General features: G+C 38.9%; 3 protein-coding genes across 5 annotated transcripts; 2 read left to right on the top strand and 1 right to left on the bottom strand.

The window, feature by feature from the left end:
• Positions 1-27: 27 nt before the first annotated feature.
• LOC103990315 (uncharacterized) lies at positions 28-3,445 on the bottom strand. The gene is made up of 11 exons (XM_009409401.3): positions 3,329-3,445; positions 3,158-3,224; positions 2,946-3,029; positions 2,717-2,833; positions 2,045-2,458; positions 1,557-1,951; positions 1,369-1,468; positions 1,225-1,284; positions 1,060-1,146; positions 635-763; positions 28-463 (listed from the first exon to the last, which is right to left on the bottom strand). Exons 1-11 carry the CDS (start codon positions 3,415-3,417, stop codon positions 158-160), a joined length of 1,848 nt encoding a protein of 615 aa, XP_009407676.3. The 5' UTR covers positions 3,418-3,445; the 3' UTR covers positions 28-157.
• A 4,082-nt stretch (positions 3,446-7,527) lies between these two features.
• On the top strand, positions 7,528-14,570 carry LOC103990316 (BTB/POZ domain-containing protein At3g50780). Of its 3 annotated transcripts, none has more exons than XM_065191338.1 (3): positions 7,528-7,658; positions 9,864-10,693; positions 13,295-14,570. In XM_065191338.1, exons 2-3 carry the CDS (start codon positions 10,040-10,042, stop codon positions 14,225-14,227), a joined length of 1,587 nt encoding a protein of 528 aa, XP_065047410.1. In that variant the 5' UTR covers positions 7,528-7,658; positions 9,864-10,039; the 3' UTR covers positions 14,228-14,570. The 3 variants fall into 3 exon arrangements, with proteins under 3 accessions (XP_065047410.1, XP_009407678.2, XP_009407677.2); XM_009409403.3 differs by lacking the exon at positions 7,528-7,658 and adding an exon at positions 8,632-9,359; XM_009409402.3 differs by lacking the exon at positions 7,528-7,658 and adding an exon at positions 8,632-9,359 and having other exon boundaries at positions 9,838-10,693.
• A 10,543-nt stretch (positions 14,571-25,113) lies between these two features.
• On the top strand, positions 25,114-25,557 carry LOC135680112 (pistil-specific extensin-like protein). The gene has a single exon (XM_065194099.1). The coding sequence runs from the start codon at positions 25,114-25,116 to the stop codon at positions 25,555-25,557; it is 444 nt and encodes a 147-aa protein (XP_065050171.1).
• The last annotated feature ends 744 nt before the right edge of the window (positions 25,558-26,301 follow it).

Raw genomic sequence — 26,301 nt, 5'->3', positions numbered from 1 at the left:
GATGGCTTCATATTACATAACCAAATTTCCACCAGGTTGAATTGAATTCTGTAGAGGATATACAACACGACATCTTGCCTCTATACACAGTAAATAATGGCCTTGAACAAAGAAGGGAAAACAAAAATGAACCAAATCACCTCTCTTCACGTCCTAATTAAGCAAATGCAAGTTCTCTTGACAGAAGAAATCTGAAACTAAAGTTATGAGGCTCCCACTCAATGATCTTTCCTGACCTGGCTTGTGGGAACCCTTGCATGGATTTCCTGAGTGTCTCACAAAAATGATGGTGAACCATGTCAAGCAGTGCCTGTGAGCTTAGCTTCATGTCCTTGGCGTACATGTCCACAACCTTGGGCATGACGATCTTGTGTTCCTTCCGAATCCTCACGGTGGCACGAATGAACTCCTCTTTTGCAGCTTCCAGCTGCTGATACAGTCTCTTCGGGGTGTACACTCGGACCTAAAGAACAGCATCTGTTAGGAAGATTAATGCAGATGTTTTTATCTTTTATTTGGATTTCTTAGAACTCATGATCATGGAGGTGAAAGCTTAAACGTTCACAAAAGAGAAGTGGAAAATAGTGGCTTAAATTTCAGTAAACAAGCTCTGATGGATCATGATGAAGTTTACCGCAGGATCAGAATGGTTTCCTGAGCAAAGTGCAAAATGAAGAAGAGGTTCTTGTTGCTCGATGGTGTATCCTTGCCAGCGATCTCCAGCCTTGTTTCTTAACCTTGGGAACAGCAACGATTGAAGCCACTGCATGTACATGTATCCGAAGTTTTGATCAGGAGAACTCTTCATACTCCTATTGCAATGCTAAAGTCACTTCTAAGAACTTCCTCAGAGTGACTATGGATTTACTCTGAATAAACTCTACAATTTTTGAATAGGTACTCAGCAAAATAAAGTTTTCTGAAGAAAGTCTACACTTTTTTTGAATGATTTTTCAACCTAAAATCAAGATTATTTGTCATAAAACATTCCATTTCTGTCGGCATTTGAACAACATTGCAGAAATAAAGTTCATCTAATATGAAACTTAGAAGAACTACCTGAGCAGGGCAATGTGTGCGGCAAGAAAGAATAGAACCCTGTATGATGGCTGCATTTACTGAGCCACCACCGATGTTACAGCTTGCCTACATCAAAGAAATAAAATGCAGCTTATTCTCAGAGAATTGAACTAGTTTTGACATGATCAATGTCACTATGTTTACCTTGACGAGCAGTGATGCCTTCTTCACATTGTTCTGTGGAATCCCATATTCTACATATGCCTGTGCAAACAGCGTAGACATCACTTTCAGGTGACTCAGATCAATCATAAGCTTAACATAGATGTGCCAAAGTATTGTGTTTACATGCATCATCAAGGCATTATGTATGTTTATCCAAAACGCAAGCTTCTCCTCGTGCTTCATCTTCCTTGGATTGACCTTTCGCAGTCGCTGAAGAATTGACCTGCAAATTTCAGAATCGTAGTGATCATAATTAATCTAAAGGAACATGCTGTTGCTCGAAACAATTATCAACTGGCAACATCACCTACTTGTAGTTTTGTAGCATGTCTTCCACATCTTTCAGCCTCTGAGGGTCCCTGCTGATCGAAGGAACCTCAACCATGGAAGCATACGGTCCGCTGAATTCTCTTAGTCCTTCGACTTGGAAAGGATGAATCAAGCGAGAGTAGTCAAGAAGAGGTTCTCTTCTATGGATGGGAGTGTCAAGAACAGAAAGCTCAGTGATTGATGAGAGGGATGAAACAGGAGACGATGGAGGGCCATGGCAAACCAAAGGAGGCTCTGCAAGTCTGCAATATATGGCACACATGCATCTCACCATGTCTTCTGAGAGCTTATTGGGGGTTTCCGGGACATGATCAGCTATATTAGCACCGAGATAGTCCGCTAGGCTGATCACACTCGAAGCATGATTCTTCTCTTCCTGCCCAACAACACAATTCGATTCATAAGCTGAAGGAAAAAGAACCCCTTGATCCAGTGATGAACAGAGCTTGCAACGGAAATGTGTTCTTGCCTTGGGAAATGCCAGGGGTTGAGAATGGCTGGAGCGTAGAGCTCTCGCAATGCTCTCTTCCGTAGGTGATATTCTCGCGGAACGAGTTGCTCGTTGCGAGACCGAGGAATGACCGAGTCGAACGTCTGCACCAGCATTCTTCTCCTTGCAGATGGATTCATAGGCTTCACGAATCTGATGAGACTGAGCTCCTGGCCCTTCTTTCTCAGATGAGGCTTCCTGTGTTGAATCGTCATCATCTTGAAACATCTCCAAATGGGAACTCTGTGGCATCGTCTCTTTGTGTGCAGTATCAGCAGATAACGGAGCAATTTGGTGGCTGAAAGCTTTTCGATAGAGTGACAGTAGATACTGCTCCAGGTACATGACCTCCAACTCCAACAATGCAATCTCCCTTATCAGCTCTTTGGTAGTCTGCTATCACATTACAGTTTCAGCAAATTGAACATCACAGAATGAGAGATATGCATCTGCCAGAATGCACAAAACACAAAGAATGAACTGACAATGAAGTGCAATCAGAAATCACTGCGCAACACTGTAAGAGTAGTTGCTACTCCAGTGATCTCTCTCTGAATCATTGATCAAAATCAAAATGGGAGTCTGAAACCAAACGCCACATCCATCAAGAAACAACAGTTCAAGATAACAGTGAGAGGAGAAGAGAGCCACCTTTGGCATCCAAGTATCATTGGAACAGAGAACTGCAGATGAGCTACATCCCAATGCTTTTTCTAGTGCACATCGCGTTTTGAATTGACCCAACAGCCGCTTCTCAAGCTGCAGAATCTGCTGAACGCCAACACAGTAAGAATATACCAAACGAAGAAGCTAAGGAGAACATGATTCAGCTGCCGAGTGTCAATGGAGGAGGCTATCAAACCACTGCCACTTCACCTACCTCTTGCTTCAATGAGTGTTGGACCTCAGCGTCCGGTAATGATCTCTTCTTGATGCCAATGTAGTCCTTAGTCTTTCCCATATCCTTGCAACCATAACAAATCTAGCATAAATGGATCTGAGAAAAGAACGACTACAGAACTACACAACCATGTCAAGAACACAAAAGTTCAGCAAATTGCAAGACTCTGAAATGATCAAAATGAGATTTACCAGCTTAGAACAAAGTTGTTTAGGTGATGAACCGAATTTATCTTCCCTGCCTGTGGTGTCGGAATCACTGCCATGATAAACCAGAGGTACAAATGTAAAACACTTTGCATCAAACATCAAGAACCAGCAGCTCGACAGCTGAGTGATAGTGTAGAAGAAGAGATCAGCTACCTCTTGGATCGCTTGTGCGTCGAAGAAGACCTGTGAGTGTGGCATTTCACACCCTGAACTTGGATCACACGCCTTTCCTCAAATTCCATTTGCAGATGTAGGCCTCAATTAGCAGCCACTGAGAGTGTCACCCAAACCTTTTCGGTGCGGATGTAAAGGGAAGACAGCACTCAACTGGCAGGACCCACTGTGTGACAGAGAAACAAAATGTGGGCATAAGCAACACTGTTCACGGGAAGATTAACTCGGATCACCATCCAATGACCTGTGGGGAAGAGAAAGATCCCGTGCTGGTTGGAACAGTGGACAGTCAAATGGAGTTTCAGAGCTGAGATATCATATCTCTTCTCATCCACAGCCTCATTCTTTCCCATTTTGCAAAGCAGCAGCAACAAGACCTCCCAACCAACAAGACCGTAGAATTCCAGTTGCTTGAGGGCGTTTACAGACCACACACGACCAAAAGATGGCTAAACCTTTTCACTTCGTTTCCAAGATGCGAGAGGAATGATGAAATGGTGGCCCCTGAAGTCCATGCCCACATAGTTACCACCATAAACAATGACAAACACTAGCTGGTTTAACCCTGGAGAAGATGAAGATGCCTGTTTTGTCCTCAGCTCCAAGCTTTTTAACGCTTGTCGAGGAATCGGTTGTTCTTACATGCAATGGCCTTTTGCAGTACACATGGAAGAGAAGATGTGGGGAAAGGGGTAAGCAAACCACAACCTCTTTTCCTTTTATTGACCTCATCATAAAGCTTATCCTTTATGCAAGTAGTGTTGAGAGTGAGCAAAGAAGCAACAAAGGAGCCTCCTGCATGCCACCACTTGAGTTTGTATCTTTGTATCTTTGAATCTTTGCATGTACATATGCAGTATTCTGGGTAAGTCAAAAACATGAAGAGACATTGCAATCATGGGACCAAACCAAACTCACATTGCAGGTTAATGTTTCAAAAGATGGACAATGTAAAGTATCATAAATGTATGTAACTTCTTCCTCCCAGTGTAATGCAAAGATTTAGGCTAAATTCAGATTGCATCTGTTGGTATGATTAGATTCATCTCTGCATAATTAGTGCTTTGGCACAGCAATTATTTGGTAAACAATGCTGTAATTTAGATGAATAATGGCCTAAAATTTCCACTCTAAGATAAATTTAAGGCCAGGAAACTGTATTCAAGACTTGTTTTCATGGATTCAAGCTCTACACCTGCTTCTGATAGTTTCTTATCTTTCATGTTCAAGACACATGGAAAGAGTAGAACAGCATTGGTTTTCCCTCATGCAACTCTCTGTAGTTGAGTTCTTTAAGAGTCAGATCCAAAGTGATGCTGCCAGTTTTACTTAGACAATGATCTCCAACCTCTGCTTGGCTTTCTCCTGGCAGGTCAAAAGACAACAGAATCTCAAATCCTCTTTCTCCAAAGCACAAAAGAAAGAGTTCAATCTTTTATATTTCTTTTCTCTTTCTGAAAAATCAACACAAATAGTTTGGAGTGAGCTGACATAGCTCAGAAACTATGATATTATCTCCTGATCCATAATACTACTCTCCTGACAAAGGAGATTACTATTAAGTATTTAATCTCCAGATAATATGTTGATGAAAAATGCAAAGAAATTTTCTTATTCCACAGAAATGAAAGAGATAATAATTCTGAAACTTAAAAGAACCTTCTGCTTTTAAAAGGCGAATCAACACGCGCGACTTAAGCCAGACTTTAACTAAAGATCAAAAGGAAAGAGAGAGAAAACAGCATAAAATACTGGAATAAACACCACCTGCACAACACACACACACAGCGGGAATCAGGGTGAATGGCCTCTCCCAAGTGCGTGACAAAAGCCTTTGTTTCTCTCTCCAAGGGACTCGTTCTGGATTCGAGTCTAGCTAAAGGAAGCACAAGCCTTTAGAATTGCGCAGGGAAAGATGAAGACATCCGGCAAAAGCCATGTTTCCATCACCTTTACGCCAAAAACAGGAGCTAAATCATAAAGCAAAGGCATGCATGCCCAATTCCCAGTGTTAAGATTTCGTAAAGCACAAAAGACACCACTGACAATATGTCAAATGCAGAATTGCTTTCAGTTAGAGCACTGCTTTCTACCTTCTTCAGTCGGCCTGATGAGAAGCTACATGAAGTTGCAGTGCATTCTTTCTTGCTCGAACTGACTATGAAATTACAATGCAGCAGAATTAGACTTACAGTTCAGAAAACAAATTGTATTATGCAGAATTCTCTCAAATTTTAAAGATGATGTGAAGAGTATATATTAACTTGGAAATCAGCCATCAAAGAAAGGAATATTAACATGGCTAGCATTGGCTGCTGTGACATCTAAATCTGCTGAGCCTGAAGCTGAGAAATGGTTTCCTTGTGATCTTTTTTGCTCACCCCTTTTTCTTTTCTGCTGATGCTTTATGGCTTTAAGCGTGTCTTCGGGTTTCTGTCAAAGGTGGTCAAACTTTACACTTCTTACCGGCATCTCCTACCAACATTTCAATGGTACGAGGAGACTTGAAATGTTGCCAAAAATATATATTTCACAAATAAAAAAAGAAGAAAAAAACATGACGGCGAATTGGATCGATCCGATTGATTCATGTTAGAACAAACGAGAGTCAAACATAAAATTTAACGAGGATAGAAGAAAAAAATCACTTGTTCTCTCTATCTCGAATAATTTTTTTATAGATAAATTCCTTATTATAAATGTAATTATGGAAAAGAAAATAATACATATGATATTTGTAATAAAATTTTCCCAGAGTAGGTGTTGATCTTTCATATAATTATAGACAAAGACACATACCTAATGCAAGATGGTAATTAGATTGCAAGGAAAAATGAAGGGAAAATAATAATAAAATTTCCACTGAATTGTTTTACATAATACATAAACAAAAAGTTATTTAGAGTGTAGAAAAAGGTAAAATATTTTCTGTTCTTTTCCTTTTCTTGTGCTCGATATGTAGAAAAATAGGAAAAAGAGGAAGATACGTCGAGAAACAACAATTTTGAGTTTTTTCTTTTTTTTTTGTGAGAACAAAAAAGCTAACTTATGGTAAAAGTACAAAATATACTCTAAGATTTTTTGTTTCCCTACAAACAAACATTGGAAAAGAATTCTTTTCAAGTGAGAACCTTTTCCATGCCACATAGATAGATAGATAGAGAGAGAGAGAGTGAGAGAGAGAAAATAGTTTTCCCTTGAGTGAATCTCTAGAAAAATTGATGATAAAAGCCTTAACCACATCTTATCCAAGGAGAAGTAATACCACAACCAAAGCACAATAAGGTGGCTCATCAACCAAACACTGTAGTAAAAAGCTTTCAATTTACATAGCCATATCTATTCATTGATAAAAGATGGCTACACAACACAGCTTAGGTTATGGTACATGAAACATCAAAACAAAGCTGGCAATCTGTGGACATTACAATAGCTCCACATGGATCGAGCCAAAATGGAAATGTGCCATGTCTCACAAGCTTCACTGAAGCCAAAGCCACATGCATTCCAAGCTCAATCAAGAAGACAAGCCTGTCTCAAGTCAACACAGGCAGCCTTATCTGTAAGAACTGAGCTTTCTGTATCTTTGCAGAAACTGCACAAGAGAAGATAAAAGTTGATTGGTGAGCTTAAGGTTTATCTTGCAAACAAGATGAAGTTGAGGTGGAATGGAATACTCTTTGTCACTTGTATCAAGCCCATATGACTGGCACACTCTTTACCCACCAAACAACAAGTGTACAAGCTGACTGGGTTGGACATAAATTAGCCCAAATTTGTGAACTAGTAAGAAATGTTTTGAGTGATTAACCTAAAGTTAATTACTTGGCAAAAAGAGGGAGCTAAAAAAAGGACTATGGACACAACACCTTTAAGTTCACTTTTTCATGTGTAGAGGCTGTTGATATGTCTTGATCTCTAGAGACCATAGTTTTCAAGTCTTGGAACATGGCAAGGTATGGTGTGGGTAATAAATAGGTTGGGTCCACCATCTTGGTGATGATATATGTATTGGATAGCTTATAGTAAGTAGTCACTACAATAATTCATATGTTTTGTCTTCTCTGTTTCTATTTTTCCAATAATTCATCTTGGGCTAAAATCTTTCTTTTCTTCAGTTTGATGAAAGACTTGTCTAAAAGGAGAGGTTTGAGCTCTTCACATGCTTCCAGCCAAACCTCATCCTCCATCTTTGCAAGGGATAAACCAGCAGCAGAGGAAAAGCTCCAAAACTTGAATGCTGCCTGCAAGCTGACAAGACTATCCCACAGTAGCAGTCCATCTGACGGAGAAGGATGAACCTGAATAGGTAGGTGGAGCGCAGTGAACACATATGAGTTCTTTGTCTCCGACTCATATAGGATTTCATCTTCTTTCCATTCAATAGAAACAATGAGTTATGCAACAGAGAATTCGCTTCATCAACCGAGCTGTTGTTTCTGCATACAAAAATGTGGGCTCATAATATTCCAACCAGGGACAAGCTTCTGTCCTCGTGCTTCCTCTCGGATCATGACTGACTCATAAAGAACTTGGTCTTTGATCTGTATGAACCAAACTCCCTTTATCTTTTCCCTCTTCAATTTTCTTTGGAAGAATCATTTCACAGATCCATTGTCACAGAGATATGGTCCACAAAATGATAGCTAAGCTCCAAAACAATGCAATAGCAAAGCTGAAGGAGAGGACACTTTTTGGTATCATTTGACAACAGTTTGCCTCTCTTTTGTGCTTTTGCTTTCTCTTTTCCAGTCATGGCAGTCCACCCCCCATATAGCCAGAGTACTATAAAATGAGTCTTAACAGTCTAATTATGCAATCAAGAGAAGCAGCTTGTTTTGTGTCTGAAATCATCTAAATGAGCTATTGAAGAAGGCATTATAATATACTTACTTCTACATCCATTGTCACACTACTAATTAAACAGCTATGATCTAGAGGAGCAGGTATTTTTTATTTTAGTACAGTAACTTGGTTAGATCTTAGATAACATTAATGTGGATTGTATCTTCAGACAAGAAATCTACTTAGATTTAGTACAAGTCACAGCTAATGATCTAAGCTGGTAATAGAAAAGAAATGGAAACAGTGAGTCCAAGCAAAGATGAGAGAGAACAAATTACCATTATTTAATCTACATGAACACAGCATTACTCGAGACCAAAGCCAGCACTGCCTCCAGGATCCAACCAAGCAGATCCTGAATGCTTTCCCCAAGGTATCTTCATCTCTGACTCCATCACTCTCCCCATGTGCCTGCACCTCCTCATGCCACTAACATCCTGCTAATTAACTAAACATACGCAGCCACATAATTGAATGAGAGAATCCAATTCTCTTGCACTCCCCTTCTTGCAGCCGCAACTGCAATTTGTGGCCCCAGGAACTGTGCATGCCTTTCCTATTGTGGTTGCTTCTAAACTGGTCGAGAATCAGGACAGTAAAGCGCGAAGTTGGGGGTGTAAACCAGCCTGCTAATTTGGTCCCCAGACCCAACTCCGAGCAACAAGCTGTGGACCAGAGACGAAAATGCCAGCTCCCCCTGTTTCGAACGACTTTAGATCTCTTTTGGCTTCCAATCTCTTCTTTGTTGTTGAAAGCGGGATATCAGTGAATAATCAACACATTTCCAAGGCAACTCTTGATCTTCTTGGTTTACATCAAGTCCCCACCTAAAGCCTCCGCTACTCTTCCATTTCTTAATTCATACTCTCACCACAAGCCTATTTTTCTGAGAATAATATACAAGTTAGAGAGAGAGAGAGAGAGAGAGAGAGAGAGGAGTTGATGGGTTGGAATAAATTGGAGGCAAAAAGTGGTGACATCCTTATCTGCTAAAGCTAAAGATCTCATCTTTTGTAGCACTCGAATCGGAGGGAAATGATCTGAGTGACCCATCCCTGTTCATGCTCGACACCGGAGCTCGCTTCCATCGTTAGGATCCCAGAACAGCCCGGGAGGGGGGGAAGAAATGTAGGAGGTTGGTGGAAGAAATTGAGGCTTTCAAGGCGTAAGTACACCCATCAGATTTCTTGGTGTTTTCAATGAATGCTTTAGTTGCTTCATGGCCTTCTCTTTTTTCCTTCATGTGTGTCGATCTTTCTTTCTTTCTTTTTGATGTTTCTTCAGTTTGTCTCAAGAACTATTTCTTAGTTGCGGTAAAGATCGGGTCTTTCTCCTTCCTAAAGAAAATAAAAGCAGAAAGTTCGAATCTTTCATTCTTGAAGAGGAACTAGAATCAGATTGCCTAGTTCTGGGTTCTTGTTCTGTTTTTGAGATCTAATTTGTTTTTCCTGATGCTTTCTATCATTTCTTTTTGTGTGTTGTGTTAAGTTTCATGACATCTCCCTACAATTTCATTTACATTTTTGTGGTTGAAGAATATTTGTACTTCTTAATTTGTGTAGAACAAAAGACGCACTTTTGTTTTACCAAAACTTGAATCATCAAATCCTGATTATTTTTTTCTTCTTTTGCTTTGATTACAGGTTTAAATAGGATGCTGTTTTTGCAGGAGTGACAACTGTTCTTGCTGCAACAAATTACAGGTTTCTGATATTACCAGTTATGTAGTTGATGCACACCTTGAGACGATGCTTTCTTCTCCTGAAGATTATTGACCCTCTCCTGAACCCTGCATCAATAGCAGCCTTGTCCACAACTCTCCTTTGTGTTCTTTACACTACATAAATGGCAGATCTTAGAGTTGGGAGGACTGAGCAGGGACAGACAAAGATCCGAAATGTTCCCATTGCAGTAACCCCAGAAGGGTTCTGGTGTTGCCCCTCTCCTGCTGTTCTTCAAAAGACCCTCAAAAATCACAATCACCAAAGCAAGAGTAGAGTTTCATCTCCACTGCCGTCAAAGACTTTGCCCGTTCAGAGAGCTGCAACTCCCCCGGTGGATAGGAGATCACATGGAACCTCACCAGGGACCAAGGTTGTTTCTGATGAACAAAGATGTCCAACTGACAATGCTGCTGCTTCCGCAAGTCCAACAAAGGCGCCTGAGAGGCCGCCAGAGAGGCCACCAAAGCCATGTCCTGATACCCCGCAACGCAAGATATCCGTGGGCTTTGGTCAACCTGACACCAGCGATTTGAAAGTCGTTTTGTTTGGTAAGGAAGGAATCTATGTGAGGATGAGTGTTCATAGGAACATTCTTGCAGAACATAGCAGCTTCTTTGCAGATAAGTTCTCCAGGCAGTCTCCTGTACCGTGTGTTGAAATAGTAGACTGTGAAGATGTGGAGATCTATGTTGAGACCGTGGGATTGATGTACTGCAAAGAACCGAAACACAGATTGATCAAGCAAAGTGTTCCTCGTGTGCTACGGATTCTCAAGGTTCGTTTAGGCTTGGTGTTAGAATTATTTTTATGTATCATTTTCTTGATCCGACCTTTGTTGTCTGCATTAACATTTAACGATATCTGCAAACAATTAGATTTGTGGCACAATGACCTTGCTGAATGAATGAAAATGCAATTATAACTGTGTGATTATAAAGGTTGCCTTCATTAACATATAAAAGGTTCCTTCCTTGCTCCCTTTCTATTGACTTAAGTTGTAGCTCATGTACATTAAGAAACCTAAGCAGATCGAATATGTGATGACCTTTTATTTGATCGTAAGGCTACAACAACAAAGGTGCAAAGGAAGAGAATACATGAAGCAGTTCTGTTACAACTATTCAAGAACTGAGATGTTGTACAATGGAAAAAATGGCCACAAAATAGGAAGCTTACATTATATTAATCTTTACCAGGAAGAAAACATGGCATGCATCGATAGTTTGATCGAGAAGACGAGAACCACTCCGAAAGTAGAAGGATGGGAACTCTTAGAGGGGATATCTTAGCTTTACATATGATTTTATTTAATAGAAATTTTTATCAAATTTAGGACTACAAGTATGTTATGACAAGACTAAACAGTTGTATAATGATATTTGGCTTCAATCCAATCTGAAAATGGATTAAGACCAATATCATCCAACCCACTCTAAGCTCTAGGCAGCGGGATAAAGGAGCCTGATTATATCACATAGGTCCTTGATAATTGAGCCTGAATTAAGCTGTCATGGTGACTGATAGTCCATATCTAAGTTCACCCTTGAATCAGCTTTGAGGGAAACAGAATATTCTGTGGCTCATCATCACCATGCAAGTTGTGAAGGTGGTTTGTGAATGGCTGCTTCATCAATGAATTAGTGTGATGTCTGTCATAGAAAAATTGTTATGTTTTTTTTATCTTGTTAATATAAATCTAATTTTCTGATACTCAATTTAGACAGATGAGGGAATAGAAGAGGCCTAGAAAAGGTAAATCGGGTATTTTAGCAGCAATTGTTTGTTCTTTTTTATTTTTGCTCCACTAAGAAGAGTTAAATTTTCAGGGTGAATTTTACATTACAAATACTTGTCTTATGTCACATATACTTTTGCTACCACTTTGGAGTAGAAATGGATTAGATATTACGAAGCCACATATCGGATCACTTCTGATCAACAGATATGAGTTCAGAATCAGATCTTCCAACTAGACTGAACCATGTGTTTGTACAAAGAAATGGATTCGAAGCAGGTGTAAGGTGGAATACAGTTTAGGAAAGATAATGTGGCTTATATATATCTTTCTAACTTTCATATTTATTATAAGTGGTTATTTCTAGGTGCTTCTAGAGTTCTATTTTCATCTTTATCAGTGACTTGACATGATGAATTTGGCGAGGTCACCTCAGAGATTGGGGTTCTAATAAAATAAATGAGTCTAAAATTAGAAAAAGTTGTTTCATATTAGTTCTTATTATTTTTTTCTGTGATCGATTTAAGGTATTTTTCTAGGTCCTATTATGAGATGTGTTGCGGCTAAGGAATTATGTTTCCAATAGAGTTTGATATAAAGATTTTTATCCAAGAACAATTGATTGTACAGTGCTCTAAATGTCTCTTTCCATGTAACCTTTTTGTATTATTTTTCTTTCAGAAGAATACATGGAATATTTATTCCTGTTCATAGAGTATTGCAATTCTTTACTCCATAAGCAAAAGTGTCATACGAGGGCTCAACTCCTCTCCAAAATGATGTAGAGGATAATATCAGCCATGGGTCTAGGCACAAATCTTAAATGTGCCAGTCACGTTGCCAAAGGCATCTCAAATTGTGCTAGATGCAGGGTGCACCTTGAATGGAAATATTGTCCAATTCATATAATTGTTATTTGATTGTTGTAATTGGTTTTCAGTTGAATGAAATTTAGAATTTAGACAACCAGGAGATTTTGATTTCTTCTTCTATATTTGCCTCTTTCTTCTGATTGTTGTTTATCAATGAACATCTTACAGCATGCCTGACACTTTCATCAATGCAGCATTAATGGAGAGTCCATATACACAGCCTAATCGTCAGGTCTGATCATAGCACCAAGCCGCACCCTATGAATTCAATGAGTTGCAAACAAAATTAAAACACTAACTCAAACCTGTCACCGATATTTCTTGGATAGGAAACACAAAAAAAAGTAAATTAAAGAAATGGAAGATGATAAACTTATTGTAATTTGGAAAGTACATTATTTTTTATGTTAACATTGGTGATTCCAAAGTCTAGGTAAATCAATATTTGGATATCAAGACATGCTGGCTGTAGGTTACATGCAGAATTTGGTTCACATACACATCCATATCCAAAAGATTTAGAAGCAATGTTAGGGATATGAATATGATATGACAAAAACATACATTTGTATAATATTTTTCTTCATTTTGATATGAAAATGGATTCAGACCATGAGAAAACAATGGTAATTTGATAGATATCGGTTCCATCTACTAGTTATTTTTTTATTACTGCATTTTTCATGTCCGTACTCTTTCTTATTCTATAACATCCATTAGTTTGATTGAGATGTTGCTTCTTCATATAAATAGAATTGATTGTTCACAGGTTGCTGAATCACTTGGCTTCCATGAATGCATAAAGTCCTGCTTGGACTATTTGGAAGCAGTCCCTTGGGTTGCTGACGAAGAAGAAAAGGTTGTGTCCTCTGTCAAACATCTCCAGAGTTTTGGTGCCAGCCCTATATTGAAGCGAGTGGCTTCAGATATACCAAACCCACCAAATGATACACTTGCTCACATAATGCAACTAGTTCTCAAAAGCAACGAGGACAGAGGTCGGAGAGAGATGAAAGCATTGGTGCTGAAGCTTCTTAAGGAAAACAATGTTGGGACAAATGGTTCTGTTAACATACGCATTGAATTATTTTACGGTTCCTGCAGGACTTGCATGGAATCACTGTTACATCTGTTCAGACAAGCATCCGAACCTGGTCTCTCAGATACTTCTATAGACAGTAAAGACCCTGTGATGCGGCAGATAGCTCTTGAGGCAGACAATCTCATTTGGTTACTTGAGATTTTGATTGATAGGCATGCTGCAGATGAATTTGCGACAACATGGGCTAGCCAGCATGAGCTTGCAGAGTTGCACTCGAAGCTGCCGATCATGTCACGCCACCTAGTCAGCTGTATCACTTCTAGGCTTTTTGTTGGTATTGGAAGAGGAGAGATGCTTCCATCAAGGGAAACCAGGCAGCTACTGTTACAAATTTGGTTACAGCCACTAATTAATGACTACACCTGGTTACAACATGGTTGCAGATCTTTCGATCGGACGGTCGTCGAGGAAGGAATTGGGCAGACTATTTTGACACTCCCCTTAGAAGACCAGCAGGCCATTCTTCTTTCTTGGTTGGGGAGATTCTTGAAGGTCGGTGACAACTGCCCCAATCTCCAGAGAGCCTTTGAAGTTTGGTGGAGGAGAACTTTCATAAGGCCCTATGCTGAACAGCAGGGAACAAATGTGATGTCTGATTGAAGCTAACATTTAGACTTGTAGTTGGACTTGAAGAAAGTGACTGCCTTCTAGTTGGATGAATTATGATTGAATGAAAAAGTGGCACACTGCCTTGGAAGATTGGAGATGTTATATCAGGTTTGTTTTAGGTTGAGTTGCATGGAGAAGTTTGAATGTGACATCTATTCAGCTGATGAAATGGCATTTCTCACTTGTGAGGAATTCATAGGTATACTGAAGCTGATTTTAGCTGCAAAGCTCATCACATTCTCTGAATATTAACTGCCACTATGCTTTCAGTGTATAATTCTACATATGTGCATTAGATGACTATCTTATAAAGTTCATGTTTATTTCAACCTCATTTATTCTCTGCTCTCACTGGATGTATAACTCCGAGCCATTGATGAGGATCCACAGTAGCTTTTATGATCTTGTCTGGTAATTATTATTTTCAGAACTTCTCCACCTATTATTTTCAAATCACTTTTTTTTTTAGTGACTGAACAATTCTACAAATTGAGAACAAGTAAGAGATGAATGACAGATACAGCTGTTCAACAATGGTATCTGAGCAGCAGATAATAATCTACATGCCTGGTTTCCTCGGAATTAAGAAACACAATCTTTAGTTCTACTCATCCAACCATTACTTTGAACACAAAATCATTCGCTAACCTTTTTACCAGAATCTTAGACAGAGGAAACTAGTCATAAACTATAAAGAAAATTGTACATATTCATCTCAATGACTCGGTAAATCATACTTCATTTCTTATTCTTCTATTATTATCATTATTACTGCTCTTCTTTCTTCATTTCTTTTACTTAATCTGAAATTAATATCCAAGTAATTACTTGCAGTTCTTACTTATTTTGCGTTTTGATACCGAAAAATTGCTATTAATCTCTGCCAGAGCCTCTCAAATCGATTTTTATTTTCTATCCTACAATTCCATCAGCTACATTCTAACCCAACTTATTGCCATTTATCCCTTCGAAATCTCATTCACTCACTTTGTCCTACATCACAATTCCATCAAGCCCCAAATCTGTATCCTGTCCGCACTCTTCTCCTTCCTTGCTGCCAGTTTGCCACAATGCTCCAAATTGGTGTGCTTTCTATTTCTTGTTCTCATTCTTCTAACAACTCTATAAATCCGCACGAATATGCCACGCTTAATCTTGAGTCTCTCAAGGCATGAAAGCTGAGCTGCGGGAACAATCACATCGATAGCAGCAGAGAACGTTATATTCTTGAATACTAAACCACCAGACGCTCAAGAATGAATCGCTTGCGCATTTTTGCATGCGAATGATAGAATCATATAATCATAAACATAATTATGATTTTACACTACTTACACATACGGTGAAGATCCTTTTTTTATTAAAGAATTACAATGTTTTAATCAATATAAGAAATATAAAAATAAGAGAGATGACAATCGTATTAAATTAAATATATAATATGTTCACCTTAAAAAATATAATAATTCTGATTTATTTGTTTTAAAAAATTATTTTTTTCTCTTTATTCTTGATTAATAAATTTTGGATTTGATTTTTTTAAATTTTTTCATGATTGAGTATATGTTGACATGTGATTGACTTATTACATGCATATTATATGTTTGGAGATTCTAGATTTAGCACAATTGGTCATCGGGAGTGGTAGTCAATTTTATGAATGCATTTGGGTATCGATAGAGAATCACCGTTTTCGGTATCATAAGAGTAATGTCTCATATGTTCTCGCTTAGACAAATCTCTAGCCAAAGTCATTCGAATTGAGAGAGAATGAGTTTTTCAAGAGAATATGATTAGAGCGAGACTCGAGTATATTTCGTATGGGCCTAACAACACCATGCTTGGTATATGATCTTTGAGATATTAGATGTATGAGGGACTATAAATACACAGTAACTGAAGGTAGATAGATCCAATAGATTAGATATCCTTATACCGTCTAGGGACTATGACGTTGTGACCTAGTATGTCTATAATCAATGAGTTGAGTGAATTATCATGAGATGATAATTCATTGAATTAGAAGGAGTTCTGAGTCAGAAGGAGTTTTGATATGTGTAACTCATGACCAGCTCGACATTGGGCCTAGAGGGTCATGCACATATGGTGGATGTCACGACGAGTAGATGATTGAATATGAGATATCTAATGATCCATTGTTTTATTAGATATCTGATAAACCCTTGTTTTATTAGATTTTTTAGGTGAGACCTAATAAGAGCAAATCATGATTATTGGATAGAGATCTATTAATATGAGGTTTAGGGTAATTTGATAGAGATCTAGTACCCACTAGGGAAGGATTCATTAGGGTTAAATTAATATGAACCTCTATAAATAAGAGAAGGACTAAAGAGTCATGGGCTAGATCCTTTTTAGTCACCTCCTCCTATTCTCCTCCTTAGCTATTAGTCCGTTCGTGGTGCTTATGAACAATAAAGAAGGGGCCAACACTTCTTTGCCTATTGTTGTGAGGTGGTGCACTACAAAGGGAGGTGCATCATCACATCATCTGTTACGTGGATTACCACTATAGAGGAGGACACCTGACTTTCTTCATCCATAGACTTGGTGTTAGGATCGAGAGCACTAAGAGGGGGGGAGGGGAGGGGGGGGTGAATTAGTGCAGCGGAAAACTTTCTGCGATTAAAACTGAAAGCTGCGTTTGAACAATAAAGACAACTCTATATGAAAGTTGATACTAAGCAAGGTTGCAGTCAATCTATGCAGGCATTTTGCAGCTATGAAGAAAACCAGAATATCTACGCAAACTGAAATCCGACGTTCGTACGAAGAAACAGATTTACGTCTAAGTGCCGATTCATAAATCACTTGTTTAGATAAAACACAGTTTAAGCAGAAGTATAAAGACAGTGTGCTGCTATTGTACAACTCAAAAAGTAATCTGCAAAAAGCAGATTTACATCTAAACGCAGATTTACGTCTAAACGTAGATTTACGTCTAAACGCAGATTTACGTCTGAACTTTGAAACTCGTTTGTAAAATCGCAGAAGGCAGTATGCAGTTGAAATCAAGACGTAAACGTAAACTGAAATCTGATGATTGTACGAGGAAAGCCGATTTACGTCTAAATGCAGTTTTACGTCTAAATGCATATTTTCGTCTAAACCTTGAAACTCGTTCGTAAAATTACAGAGGGCAGTAAGCTATTGAGAAGTTTGTAGTGAAGGTAAAATACTCAAAGGAAATGCAAACCGAGATTTAGAGTGGTTCGGTCAATCTTGACCTACTCCACTTTTGGCTTCCTCCACCGACGAGGTCACCGACGTCAACTAGAGGCCTTCCTTCAATAGGCGAAGGCCAACCACCCTCTTACAGATTCACTCCTTTTAGTAGGCTTAGGAGACAACCCTTACAGAAGTTTTCTCTCCTCTCTTTACAACTCAAACTTTTGAAGAACAGAAAGAGGAGAACTAACAGTTTTGAGCTCTAAGAATCACAGAAAGACAGCAAGATTTCGTGTGTGTGTTCTATGCTTTCAGTGCTGAATGGGTGGGGTATTTATAGGCCCCAACCCAGTTCAAATTTAGAGCTCAATTCTGTCAATTCCCGGAATTCCGGGATTAGGTGGTTGCACCTCTTGACTGGGGCGGTTGCATCGCCTGGCAGAGCTCGAAGACTGAGCCTCTGGGCGGTGCCACCTCTGTCAGGGGCGGTTGCACCTCTCTGCCAGAGCTCGAAGACCGAGCTCAGGCGGTTGCACCGCCTGACTGGAGAGGTTGCACCGCCTGGCAGAGCTCGAAACTTGAGCTCTGGCGGTGCTACCTCCTGACAGAGGAGGTTGCACCGCCCAGTCTCGCTCGGAGACTAAGCCCGGGGCGGTGCCACCTCTTGGCTGGGGCGGTTGCACCGCCTAGTCTCGCTGGGAGACATAGCCTGGGCGGTGCTATCTCCTTGCCTGGGCGGTTGCACCTCCCACAGCAACCTGGGTCCGAATGGGTTGATCCATTCGGCCCAATTTGAGTTCTTCAGGGGCCCAATTGCCCCAAGATTAAGCTAATGGGATCACCTCCCATTTCTAACTTAATCAATGTGCTAACTACGATTATTTCCTAAGACAAATTCTGCAGCTTGCTCCGGTGCGTCAATCGCTTCTTCCGGCGGGTTTCCGGCGAACTTCCGTCAATCATCCGACGAACCCTCGGTGATGCTCCTGCGGACTTCCGGCAAACTCCTAGACTTGCAACGATCCACTTGGCAAGTTCCGATGAGCTCCTTTGGTAAGCTTTTGGACTTCTCGGATTTGTTCCTGCAGAACCTCCGACGACTGTCCGAACTTCCGTCGAGCTCTCAAACTCCCAACGTGATCATTGTCATGACTCCGGCGCAACTCCTGCTGCATGTCTTTCTTCCATTGTAGTTAATCCTGCACATTCAAAACAAAAACTTCGATCGAGACAATTAATCCTAAGCAATTAACCAAGTTGTCCGGCATGTCATTGGTCCCTCGACGCTTCGTCCGATTCTTCGACGCATCGTCCTTTCCTGCAGCCTATTGCCCAATCGGCCAGTTGACTCCGCAACTCCGATATCCTTGGCACAATACCCGCTCTTCTTGGCCCGATGCCCGAGTCCACGGCCCGAAGCCTTCTGTCGATACGTCGACCGATCCACCGGCCCAACGTCCAATCTTTTGACATGTTCCTCCGGCACAACATGATTTTCCTGCTTTAATTGTCTCATCCTGATCGAGGCATCCTACGTCACTCAAAACGTAGATTAAATCATAAACATATATCAAGTAGTTTCATCATCAAAATACGAGATTCAACACTTGGATCTACATTTTCAGAGATATACGATCTTCCATAGGTGAGAACGTCTCACAAATCTTACGTGATTTTTGGTTTATTGAGTTTTTCGCTACCAATCATCACACGACATTCCTATATCGTTCTTTTGGGAAACTAGTTTTGTGTTTTATTTTTCCGTTATGCATGTGATGTCTTCCCAAATTTCTCAACAAAATCAAAACCAAATACCATAGTTTCATAAGCGAAGAGTGTTAATAAATAGATATAAATATAAATTAGATCTAAAATACTTTTATGATTTAAAATATTTATTTTAAAATATGACTCTAATACCTATTGTAAGTATGGAAACCATGATTACGCTATTATGCAAAAAAAAAAAACTTTAATATCAGAAATTAAAATAAAATAATAATAGATTAAATTTATAATATGCACTTTTCGATGTTGCTTAGAAAATCTATAGTAATATCGATTTACAAGAAAAACTAGACTCGTTTTCTCCTCTCGTCTTGATTCTTCGTAGGACTGATATAAGAAATAGACCATGGGCAAAGGTGAGATGAGAAAAGATCTATAATCTCTCCATAGGTAGTTCATGTGACTAATGAAAGATGAAAAAAAATCTGTACTATCTAAATAATGTCATGTATCGATGTTGAGTCCCCAAGAGGTTCGGTCTATCTATAAGTGATACTAGAGAGTCTAAAAAAAATAATTAGGAGAATCACTATCATTTCTTAAGAAATTCTACCATAAATATATATTATTTTTATTAGCCAATAACCATGATTAGAATCCAATCATATCTATAATATATTTTTTCAAATTAGATATATCTATAATACATTTTACTCAAAAGAAGAACTTAATTTATTGATCTATTTTAATATTTTAATCTTTTTTAGGGTCCAAATAAAAAAAGAAACATTACAATCATATTAAATTAAATATATAATATGTTCACTTAAAAAAAGATAATAATTCTGATTTATTTTTTAAAAATATAATTTTCCTCTATTCTTGATTAATAAATTTTAATCATGAATCTTCGGTCCTTGATGAATTTGATATTTTTTTTTTATTTTGCATGATTGAGTAGATGTTGACATGTGACAGCTTATTAAATGCAAGTTATGTCTAAATCAATTAATTTTATTTTATTAATAAATAAATTAAATTAGTGAGAATGACGGTGGAGTGGTAACAGCATCCAAGTAGTAGAAGCTGCTGCGTTCGATACCGGCCGTGGGGATGATGAGTTTCGAGAGAGTCTTCAAGACAACTCGATCTGTCATTTGCATTTAAGCTCAAAGGCAACAAGTAATCATGTGACCAATTCCACCATGCTCTGATTTAGTTCCAAAATGATCAGCACCACATGTTATGTACTGAAAGATGTAGTAAATCTGATTCGAAACATCGATTAATCCAAGCAAACATGCCTTCTCCTCTAAGAAGAACACAAATCAAAGTGAAACCTATCAACGCAACGCTGCCACCCTCCTCTTTGGATAACTCCGGCTCCTCGGAAGCAGGTAGTCCGAGCCAAGCTTCACGTCGTCCTCGAACTCGCAAGGCCGGTCCTCGTCGATCCTCTCGATGGCCATGCTTTGGCTCCTCGGCGTCACCTTCGGCTGCGGCAACGCCCATTTGAGTTCTTCGCCCATGCGGGACACCGAATTCGCCCGTATCAGATCCCGCAAGTTGTCGTCGCCGCCGCTCGTCCTCGGCAGCGGCGCGGCCGTGTGGTACCCGAGCGCGCCGCCATGCTGCACCCCGTCGGCGCAGCTGGTCATGCAACGCACGTAGCAGTCGCATGCGCGGCTCAGCATGCGGACCGGCGGAGCCTGCTGCCGCTGCTGCTGTTCCTATCGCTCATAATGATTGATTCCAAGGCGAGCGTGAGAGCAAGAAGAAGGGAGTGGAGGCAGGAAAGGTTGGTCTCACGTACAAGGAATAGCGGTGAGATAGAGAGAGCAGGTAGGTTGGAGGCTAATCACGTCAACTTAGGTAGACATAAAAGACATGTTTGGTGAGGACTCGTGAAACCGACGACCATTTCTTTGTGAGAAGGGTCACAGCACACACAGAGATGGTGGATAAGAACAGACATGGTGGACATATATAGAAGAACAATGACATGGCAAATTGGAGACAGAAAGGCGAGGCAACTCCTCTTGTATAATACCATAGAAACGAACATGGATGTGTTTTGGTAGGATCACAAAGTCTTCTCTACGTACTTCATGGAGATAACTTGTGTGGTGGGATACGCTATCGTTGAGGAACAGGTCTTGCATGATAGATTAATCTCAATCGTTCCGCCTAAATGTTTTCATGGGGAAAAGGTCAATGGCCAGTGGAGAAATGTTAAAAGAACAAGAGAGGATAGGATAATTAATTTAATAGTTTAATGATACTTAGGTTGATGAGATTCAATGTGATATTAAATTAGAGGTGATAGTACTTGTAGTTGAATGGTTTATCATTTGTGGTAAGACCTAAATGATTATTTGGAGTTAACAGTCCAATTTAGATATTTTTGTTAGAAAGGGAAAAAAAATACATATAATAATTTAATACCCCTCGGGAGAGATTGTGTAGAGAGCTGCCATGAACTTTTACCTCCTTGCAAGATTTCAACTACAGTTTACCATGGCTAATAGATTTTTGCTATGCTCAACAAAGACCCTATCCAATAATTCTTGATTTTTTTTTATTCTTTTGATACTTTTATTCGTCATTTACTTCAAGTTTCTTTTGATCATTGCTCTCTTTCGATCAACTTTGATTGTATCTCTCCTAATCATATTAGACAAAAATCTTTCAAATTTGAACTTTACTAGTTACAATATGACATTCATAACATTGTTAGGTACTCTTGAATCATCCGAACTATTTCTTCAAATCTAGTATTAGTTATCTCAAAAATATTCTCAAATTATAATTTTGGAACAAAAAAAGAATATTGGTCCTCCTTCCACCTCTGACCTTACCTCGCTCGGATCCTTGCACAATATAATAGATCGATTACACTCGATAATAGATCAATGACATTCGATAATAGATCCATACTAAATAATAGAGTTGAGTCAAAATCAACAAGATAGTGACTAGGGACAAAAATATCAAATATTTTCATACCATCTCTTATGTGAGTTTGAAAACCAAAATTTCTTTTAATAGTGATATATCAGTCATTTTTAATTTTTATACAAATTACAATTTTGAATTAAATGGACACTACTTTTCTTTTCGATTTGTGTAGCTACATAACACATTTAAGATAATATTAACATATATTCCATTCATCAAATTAGTATACCTTGGTACACAAAAAAAAAAGAAAAAGAGTTAGGCTTTAATTTGGATTTGTATGATGAATATACCCACAATCTCCTGAAACCCCCTCCTTTTTTTTTTGTTTTTTGTTTGGGAGCTTTCACCCATATCCATTTACCTTGTGGTTGATGGGGAAGATTGGATTCTAGAAGCGTGATTTAGGATCGTTTTATCCATTTGTCGTGTGGTTGATGGGGATGATCGGATTCTAGAAGCTTGATTTAGGATCGTTTTATCCATTTGCCGTGTGGTTGATGGGAAAGATTGAATTCTAGAAGCTTGATTTAGGATCATTTAATGAATGGAGTAAAGACCGATAGATTTGTGATGGAATGCGACGATTCTTGTCCACGTTCCTAAACGACAACTTAATAGTCAATGTGAATGATTGTACTTCTTTACCTTACTCTCTTGCCACCATTATGTTAACAAACAAATGACAATAATGATAATTCAATTATTCTTTATTGTTTTCTTCAAACATTGATCTTATTGGAGATTTTTTCTAATCTTATTTTATCTTTCTTTTCTTTTATATTTTGAATAGGAATTTATGCAAAGAAAAATATGGTTTTTATAGAAAAAATCAAGAACTTTTAATTTTTAATGGTCATCATAACGTCACAATTTACGATTTTCTTTCTTACTTTTAATTGATCTATCGAATACGGCAATCTACAATGATGAAAGGGGTTTCTTAGATTAGATATACTATATGTAAATGAGACTAATTTAATGGGTAAAAAAGTCCCTTACTTTTTACTTTTTTTTCTTTCCTCGTTTATGCGCTCTCACTTTCATCTGTGTTCTTGTTCACGATCCTTCCCTTTTATTGTCATCATCACTCGTATGCTCTATTTTCTATCGTCATCCTCGTTTATGTTTTCTCACTCTCACTATCATCCTCGCCACCTCCTTGCCTATTACCAGCTTCACGATTGAAGGCAGCGAGGACAATAAAGAAGGCAAGCTCGAGGATAGCAAAAGCATGTGGGCAAAGACAATGATATTCTTGATGTCATCTAATGGTGTGTTGCAATCAAGATCAATTAGTATTATCAAATGAGAAGAACTCCGGAGCATCAAGGCCTCTTGAGAGAGGAATGAGGAAGAATCCTCAGTTATCACCTCGTCATTAAATATGGAAGATAAAAGATCCCTTGCTTTTGTGTTTGCGATTATGGCAAGGGTTTGGGAGCAGGGCTGAAGAAGGAGAGGAGTGAGAGGTGCTCAGGGTGACAAGTGAGGGGGTTGGCGAAGTAAATATTAGTATTATATGTGTAGGTGAAAACAACGATAAGAGCACGCAAGTAAGGATGACGATAAGGACGCAATGGAGAGGATAGCGATGAGGACACATGGGTGAAAATGAAAAAGGAGAGCAATTTCATCTTTTAAGAAATAAATATACTCTCTCGAAATAAATGAAAAAGGAACTATTATTAGGAAAATGTAAAAATAAGTAGATTTTTTGGGAAAATTTTTGAACTTTAATTTCGATATGTTAACAAGTAGTAAATACTTTTGCATTAAGGAAAAAATACTTTTGAATATTCTGCAAGTTTCTCGGGGACGTCTTGATGTCTTAATTTATCATTGAGAAATTATATATATTTATTTATATACTTCTCATGATGTCTCCTCGAAGATGTCATAATGATTAAGGTTTATTATATGCAGTTATAAGGTGTGCAGCAGAGATATGGTAATATACACATCTCTTTTATATAATTTTGTTAAACAAAATTGAGACAAAATTAATCTTTGTTTTTTTTTTTTGCCATCGGCCTATCCACATTTAATGCCATCCCCCATGTTTTATTGGATGCTCTGATACAACGTGAACACTGAGGGAACTCTACAAAACCATGGACGAAAGCATCATCCATCGTATTCATTCACCCATTCACGTTTAACATCATTTCCATGTAGAAATAGCATTTGAACGATGATGTCTCATTTCCATTATGTCATCTTCGAACTTTGAGATTCTTGCATGCATGCACACCAACAATGTTTTATTTTTATTTTCTATTTAAAAGATGGAAAAGGTACTCTCGAATAACATAAACAAAAAGGTAATACATTAGATATAAATTTGTCTAATTCAAATTATATTATCCTTGTACAATAAGTAATAATGATTTTTTTCTTCTGTAAATAGAGAATATAAAAATAACTCGTCTCAAGTAGGATGAAGAACTTAATTAAAGAGAATTTAATCGTCTTCCCTTCGGTATAGTTAGTTCAATTTCTATAAGTTATATTCGAAATAAAAGAGAAAAATATAAAAAAATAATAAAGGTTATATTTATATTTTGATTTGATTTGATGAATTTTTTTATGATATTCTTGGTTAATAGGATGAATTTTTAAGATCTCAATTAAGGTTATAATATTTTATGAAGAATGAATTTGATTTTGATTTTTTACATTTTTTTACCTTTTTATAGATATTAATATGTGATAACTTATGGACTTATGATAAATTAAATTGTTAACTTATCAATTATCTTCATGTCTTCGTATCCTAAAAAACAGTATTCAACGATGCCTACTTGGTTTGACCATTAATTCACCCTTATTCCACGTGGTAATCTAACAAGCCGCCACGCTGACGTGACTCGGTCAACATCAACGAAAGCGTGCAGCTGGTGACGTACAGATGCCGCCGACTTCTACCGTTGACCTCTGCATGCGGCCAATTTAACCTGCACCTGGAACCATTTAGCAGAGAACAACGTGTTCGTTCATCCATGGATCACAGCTATTCTCAATCCCTGCAAGCAGCGCCACCAGCTCCAGCCTCGCAAGGGAGGGCGCCTCCATACCAGGCCGCGATCCACGCGGTGCAGAAGCCACAGGGGAAGCCGTGGAGGAGGCCCGACCAGCCTCCGCCGCCGCCCAGGGTGTACCGGGTTGATCCCCGGGACTTCCGCCAGCTGGTGCAGAGGCTGACGGGCGCGCCCCGATCGGTGCCTCCGCCGCGTACACTAAACGTGGTGACCTTGCCGCCGTTCACGCAGCGGCGTGTTGTTGGTGGCGGTCCAGACGCCGCTGTTTCCATCAACCAGTCTCCTGCAGGGTTCCTGGGGATACTGCCTCCTCGTCCACTGTACTCGAGCTTGCGTCCTTTCCCACTTCTTGGCCCTGCGGATCCAATGGGGAGCATGGAGCAGTTAATCCACTCTGATCTCTAGTATAGCACGGACTCCTTTTCTCTGTGTTGAGCCTTTGAGCAGCAGTGAATTAGCTGCTGTGTTACATACTGTGGATGCAATGAGGCAGAATAACTTTAGCAGCATCTCACCACCAATAATTTCTATCTTCCATCCAAAATAATTGTCAACATAGCTTGGTAGTCTTTGATAACCTCAAATCTTCCATGATAGTGTATTGATGCAGGTAAAATTAGCATGCAATCAATATGATGGTGCTACTTTTCATCACGGACTATAGCTGGATATTGGTAGTATCGATCATATTAAGTTGTAATAAATGCCTAAGGTTGGCTTTGCACCCATCTGGTTTTGTTTTTTGGCACCTATATGCTTACTGTCTCCACTCCTCTTCTTGTTTTATATATTGATATAAATATGAATGCTAAGTATCAGAGAAATCAAGTGCATAAACAGGAAAGTATAATCGTGCCTGGAATTCTTTTACCAGGAGATTTGGATTTTGGACAAGCAAGGAGTTAATACCTAATCACCTCAACTCGACTGTTACTTCAGAATTCTTATCAAGAAACTAAAATGATAGTTAAGGTTTGAGTTTAAGTGTTTATGATTGTGTTACTGCATGTAAGAAATCAAGTGATTCATGGGATTTGCACTTCATTTGAGCATCAAGTGGCACTCATGGGGTTTAAGAACGATGAGATACAGTGCTTTCAGACGATTCGATGGATAAAGGCTGAAACTTTGGTGATGGCTTTGTCACGA

Source organism: Musa acuminata, chromosome BXJ1-7 (assembly GCF_036884655.1).
Source record: "Musa acuminata AAA Group cultivar baxijiao chromosome BXJ1-7, Cavendish_Baxijiao_AAA, whole genome shotgun sequence".
NCBI classification, from domain to species: Eukaryota; Viridiplantae; Streptophyta; class Magnoliopsida; order Zingiberales; family Musaceae; genus Musa; species Musa acuminata.
The sequence above is the reverse complement of the archived record's forward strand: the minus strand, read 5'-3'. Positions and strand labels throughout refer to the sequence as shown.

Excerpts from the sequence above, each read along its gene's own strand:
- LOC103990316 (XM_065191338.1), top strand. The coding sequence starts at position 10,040 with ATGGCAGATCTTAGAGTTGGGAGGACTGAGCAGGGACAGACAAAGATC. Across the intron at positions 10,694-13,294 it reads GTGTGCTACGGATTCTCAAG|GTTGCTGAATCACTTGGCTT; the intron begins GTTCGTTTAGGC and ends GATTGTTCACAG.
- LOC135680112 (XM_065194099.1), top strand. The coding sequence starts at position 25,114 with ATGGATCACAGCTATTCTCAATCCCTGCAAGCAGCGCCACCAGCTCCA.
- LOC103990315 (XM_009409401.3), bottom strand. The coding sequence starts at position 3,417 with ATGGAATTTGAGGAAAGGCGTGTGATCCAAGTTCAGGGTGTGAAATGC. Across the intron at positions 2,834-2,945 it reads AACACTCATTGAAGCAAGAG|ATTCTGCAGCTTGAGAAGCG; the intron begins GTAGGTGAAGTG and ends GGCGTTCAGCAG. Across the intron at positions 1,147-1,224 it reads AGGCATCACTGCTCGTCAAG|GCAAGCTGTAACATCGGTGG; the intron begins GTAAACATAGTG and ends TCTTTGATGTAG.